This window comes from Dendrobium catenatum, unplaced genomic scaffold (genome assembly GCF_001605985.2).
Source record: "Dendrobium catenatum unplaced genomic scaffold, ASM160598v2 fragScaff_scaffold_847, whole genome shotgun sequence".
NCBI lineage: Eukaryota > Viridiplantae > Streptophyta > Magnoliopsida > Asparagales > Orchidaceae > Dendrobium > Dendrobium catenatum.
In genome coordinates this window covers 4263051-4269050 of record NW_021319309.1, presented here as the reverse complement: position 1 = coordinate 4269050, position 6000 = coordinate 4263051, and the positions used below count along the sequence as shown (strand labels likewise).

The 6000-nt window shown below is 38.4% G+C and overlaps 1 protein-coding gene across 1 annotated transcript; it reads right to left on the bottom strand.

Moving 5' to 3' along the window:
- Positions 1–3292: 3292 nt before the first annotated feature.
- On the bottom strand, positions 3293–5033 carry LOC110111718 (putative UDP-rhamnose:rhamnosyltransferase 1). The gene has a single exon (XM_020843711.2). It carries the CDS (start codon positions 4824–4826, stop codon positions 3489–3491), a length of 1338 nt encoding a protein of 445 aa, XP_020699370.1. The 5' UTR covers positions 4827–5033; the 3' UTR covers positions 3293–3488.
- Between the last annotated feature and the right edge of the window lie 967 nt (positions 5034–6000).

Below are 6000 nucleotides of genomic sequence, written 5' to 3'. Positions count from 1 at the left end.
GATTTTTTGTCTGATTTCTGATTTGCCCGGATTTCTTCTGAATTGAAATGCTATCTGTATGTGTTATAAAAAGGGAGCTATAAGGGGTCTGAATCCTATGAGATTCAGTTAGTGTCTGGGAAATCTGAAATGAGTTCAATCTGAAATTCTGAAATCAGTTCTGTTCCGGATCCGATGAATTCTGTTCTGGTGCTATAAGCACATTTGTTCTGGTGCCGTGAGCACAAAGGGAGGCATAAGGGGCCTGGATCCTATGAGATTCAGTCAGTGTCTGGGAAGGGAGGCATAAGGGGCCGGAATCCGTAGAGATTCCGTCAGTGTCAGGGCATTTAGCTATGAATGAAATATTATCTGATATCTGATTTGATATGATTCGGATTTCTGTATCTGTTCTGTTTTCTGGATCTGTCCTGTAAGAAATTGTGATTCTGCTACGATCAATCCTGATTTCTGAATTTATGTACGATTCTGACTCTGTTGATTTAATCCGTTCTGATTCTGATGTGTACAATTTCTGATTCTGATGTGATCTGTCCGTATCTGTTCTGATTTGTTCTGTTTCGTTCTGATATGTCCGAGTGGATATCTGTCTGATTCTGTTCCGATTTCTGATTGGATTTCTGTCTGATGAGTTTGGTTTTGGATTCTGAGAATTTTGATTGGAGGTTTGTTGCTTTGCTGAGCTGTTGAGCTCACTCTTATTTTCTGGTGGTTTTCAGGTTCTGGGAAAGGGAAAGAAGTCCAGGAGTAGATTTCTGAGTTCTGATCCGTATAGGTAGTGTTTGTACCTTTTGATTTTTGTACAGTCATGGCTTTTTTGTTCTGTCTTTCTTTCTGTTCAAAAGCCATGTATTGTATCTGTAGATGATTGTTTTGAGGAAAATGAAAATATAGATGTTTTATTCCGCTGTGTTTGATGATTCATAGTAGCTCTGTGGTTGTGTGTCTGTTGAGTTGATTAATTTGGAAGATTCAGTTCATGAACCAATTCCAAAGCCAGATCCTGGATAAGAAGGTTTGGTCGCGGTCCGGCTAGGGCGGGATCCGTCCCCGTCGGGTCGGGTCGTGACATACAGTTTGCAGTACATCAACTTAGCCAGCAAATGCATCAGCCTCTCAATATACATTTTGAAAATCTTAAACGCTTACTGCGATATATTAAAGGTTCTTCGGACAAAGGTATAGCACTATATGATGATGATCTCACTCTGAGAGGGTATGTAGACTCTGATTGGGCTAGTAATCAGAAAGACCGGAAATCGATTTCTGGTTATTGTAATTTTTTGGGCAAATCGATTATATCTTGGCAAGTCAAAAAGCAAACCACAGTAGCAAGATCATCTACGGAAGCAGAATATCGAGCATTAGCTACTGAGGCATCTGAGATTATATGGCTAAGACGCTAACTAGAAGACTTTCACATTCCTCAAAAAGAACCTACCACTGTTTTTTGCGATAATACTTAGGCAATTGCGTTAGCTAATAACCCTGTGTTTCATGCTCGTACGAAACATATAGAGGTTGATTGCCATTTCATAAGAGATTGTATTCGTACCAAGCAGATTTCGGTACACCACATATGCACTGAGGACCAGCTTGCTAATATCTTTACCAAACCTTTGTCCAATTTCAGATTTAAACAAATGTCAACCAAATTGCTGGATGATCATACATCATCAATTTGAGGGGGGATGTAAGTAGAAAGCTATGTAAATGTATTTTGCCACATGTCTGTCTGGGATTGGTTTAGATATAACCCGACTTCTGTAAGTTGTCTATAAATACCGGTTGTATTGAGATGAATAGAATACGGGAAACTATTTCTATTTCTTGAATTTGTCTGAGCTCTCTCTCTCTACAAACATCATATATATCTATTAATTTTATTAATATCAGCATTTGCATTCATGTTCATATGATCGAAGTTCTATTGTGAGAGATGTTAAAGGGCACTAAAAGTTCTATTATGTAAGCCTAAATTTCTATTATATTTTGCTTTTGATTATGAACCCATCTGCTTTATATAGATGAGGGAGGTTATTTCTGACCTCAAATGCATTATGTAAGTATGAGAGATTCAAATGTGCTATAAGTAGAAGTCGAGTTATAAGGAGAATTGGGTTGGTCTCCTTCACCTAGTGAAGGCTGATCTTGGGAGGCATAACTGAATGTGGAGTTTTAAGCAAGCATCAAGACATACATATTATGATTCATATATTGCATATTCTGTTAAATAAAATAAGTTTAAATACAAAAAATATTCTATTCATAAGTACACTCTAATATTTCTATACAGATACCCTCTGATACTTCTATAAAAGTGCAAGTGACATTCTGTTAACAAGTATACTCTGATGTCCATCTGTAAATACATGTCACTGTATATAATATTTAAGTTTAAGTAACAAGTTCTAGAAAGCTAATTATGATGCATGATCAAGTTTAAATCATACTGTTATATTCTTTTGGCGATATTGATATAAATAATATTTTAATTTATTCATGCTTTTTGAAAATAAAGTTATTGTCTATTAATTTTATAGACAGGCCTAAAATATTTAGTTTGAAAATATTAAAAATGATATTTTTATTAGATTTAAATGAGAATTGACTATGAACAAGACACATTGGAGAAAAAGGATTCATGTAGCCGACCCCACGTAGTAGAAAAAGCCTCGATGTTATTATATCAGATTCGTCTCGGGTATGTTCAAGCATCCAATTGTTATTAACCGTATTTTGAATACGCTTGATATGGATAAATAAGTCTTCTTTTTTAAGTTATTATTATTATTATTTTTAAATGAGAGATTGCACTTAATTAAGTGAACTTCTACAACATAACTTATATTGGAAATGGGAAATATTGACTTTAACATAGAAATACAAAATTGTCATGTCTTGAAAACTACCCATTAAAGTTGGCTTAACCTATCTATGTTATCACTTTTCTATAATAAGACATGCCTTATATAGCTTCGCCTTATGGAGAAATTATTACATTCGGTCAAAAACCGAACGGTCCGAATGTTTACCGAGCAATACCGAGTCCAAAATACCGAGTTTTAGGTGACGTGGCGTGTGATTATTGGTCTCTGAATGCATTCGGACACCGGAAGTAATAATTGCTCCTCCTTATAGGCTTCTTAACTTGGTGCTATATATCATTTAGTTCTCTTTTCTAATGTTCATTGCATTTCAATCTTTCTCATGTAGTCTTCACCTTTGAATTTTACTTCAATAAGATATTCAAATGTTTCCCTAAAAAACATATTCAAAAAATCAAAGGTACTAATAATATAAATTTTTGCAATGATAACATTAAGTAGTAGTCAAATAAAATTATAATATTACATCCTTCACTTCTTATTTCGTGCAAAAAAATAAAGCATAAAACTAAAAAATATAAATACGGGGGATTTACATACATACCAATTTATTCCATGTTATTTATATATTAAACCCCCATGCTTACCACCCTAAACAAATCAAGCTGGCTCTGCCACCACCGTCCGTTTCTCCCGTAGCTTCTTCACGAGCTCATCAAGATATTCCTGCTGCAGCTTCTCACTCCCAAAAACCTCTTTCCCCTTTTTCGCCTTCTTCCTCAGCTCCTCTCCTTCCTCCTCCACCATCACCATCCTCAACTTCCTCGCAATCTCCTCACCAGTGAAGGAGCCATCTTCATAATTCCTCGCCACTTCAACCGCGTAAGCATTCTCCACCAAATTCCTCGCATTCAGCCCCTGCTCAAACATCATCGGCAAAACCACCATCGCCGCCCCAACCACCAACCCTTCCACCACAGAATTCCACCCACCGTGGGTCAGAAAGCCTCCAACCGCCCAGTGGGCCAGAATTCGGACCTGCGGAGCCCAACCCATCCACACCAGCCCTCTTCCGGCCGTCCTCTCCTCAAACCCCTGCGGCGGCGAACCCACCCGCAGAACCCAGAAGAACGGTAGTCCACTCGTCTCCAACCCTAATGCAATCTCATCAATTTGCTTTCTCGTAAGAATTGCCTCAGATCCAAAAGCAACATAGACCACAGAACTTTCCTTTTGCTCATCAAGCCATTCGCGTATTCTCGTCCATGCCTCACTCTCTTCCTCCTCGTCAAAAGATGGGGGAAGTAAACCCACGGGGGTATGTGTGTCGCCAAGCAGATCTAACCATTTGCTCTCGAACTCCTTGCAGGTTCTGATAAGGGTAAATTGGCTGCTCTCTGTTTTGGCTTCTGTTTGCTTTGGTTTTTTGCCAAACATTGAGTAGAATATACGAGCTTCGAATGGCCGGAAGGCAACGGTAGTCGGAAACGGGATACTATCCGGCACCGTTGTGAGTTTTTCCGGTGAGTCGAAGTCTTTGGTATGGTTGCAAAAGGTGAGTGCGGCGGCGTTGAAGAGGCAAAAGCTGGCTGAGTTGACGTTATATCGGGAAGCTAGGGCTGGAGCCCATCTTCCGCCGGGGAAGTCGTAGATGATACAGTCTGGTTTGGGACGAGAAGTATCGGAGAGCAAGGCGGTGAGTTGGTTCTCGAAGTTGTCGTAGACTTTAAGAAGAAGAAGTCGGTCGGCTTCGGAGCCGAGATCGACGCTGTTCTCGATGTTGGAAGAATTGTTGTTGATGGAACAGGAGATGAAGTTAATAAAGGGAGTTAGGGCTTGTGGAATTGAAGGGAGGCGGTGGATGTTGGATGGCGCGGTGAAGAACGAGATCTCCACCCCTTTAAGAGCAAGCCGCTTGGAGAGCTCGAAGAATGGGAGGAGATGGCTCATGGCGACAAATGGCAGCATGACGATGTGAAGCTTACTTTCTTCTTCCATGGCCGGCGCTTTGTGCGACTGACTGATGATTCTGTGCTTTTTGACCACATAAATGGTTTAGGGCTGGGAGAAGGATAAGGAGATAAGTACGACGAGCAGCGTCTGAAAACGCCGTCTGTGGCTTGGTGGAATCTATAGCGGCGCCCGCCGTGACCGCAAAAACCTGCAATATTTTACTTTTAATATAATAATTCAATTGTATAACAGCATCTTCTATATGAATCTTTTTTGTTATTGTGACATGTTAAAATTTAAATTTTTATTTAAATCTAATAAAATAAAATAATTTCAAATATTTTTTAAAAATGTCTTTTTAGGTTTACATATATCTTTCTTAACATAAGTCAAACTTAATACCTCAACTTTCCTAACTGGGTCATAAGAAGACCTCTATTTAATGTGACCAAATCATCTAAGCGACTCTCTCTAATGTTATCTTCCACTAGAGCTATTCCAACTTTTTCACGTATATGATCATTTTGTATCTTATCTCTAAAGGTAAAGCCACTCATCCACCTAAGCATCCTCATCTCTGCAACGCTTAACTTAGTATTATGCTTCTCTTTTAATGGCCAACATTCGGCACCATAAAACATTGCAGGTCTCACCACCATCTTAAATTTGAGGGGGATTTTTTTATCGCACAACAAGCCCAATGCATTCCTCCACTTCAACCAATCAATTTGAATTCTGCTGATAATATCCCTAACTATTTCACCGTCACTCTGAACAATAGATCAAAGATATCTAAAACGTGTACTCTTATTAATAACTTTATAGCCCAAAGTCACAATCCCCTCACTTGGTCCATTGTTACTAAAATTACACTCAATATATTCAATTTTAGATCTACTTAAGTGAAAACCTTTAGACTCTAAGGTTGACCTCAATAATTCAAGTTTACCTTCAACTCTATCTCTCTAGTATTAATAAGAAGAAGAATATCATTGATTTTGCCTCGAGATTGTAAATTTACGTCCTAGCGTTCTACGAGTATTCAGCACACAAACAATCATCAACAAAAAACATACACCAAGGTACATTATCTTGCAAATGTCTAGTGAGAACATCCATGATTAAAGCAAAAATATATGAACATAAGGCTGATCCTTGATGTAATCCAACCGAAGTAGGAAAATAATTTGTCAAACCACATTGTGTTTGAACACAAGTA

What these genes read in the sequence shown, in the direction of transcription:
- LOC110111718 (XM_020843711.2), bottom strand. Translation starts at nt 4,826, where the DNA reads ATGGAAGAAGAAAGTAAGCTTCACATCGTCATGCTGCCATTTGTCGCC.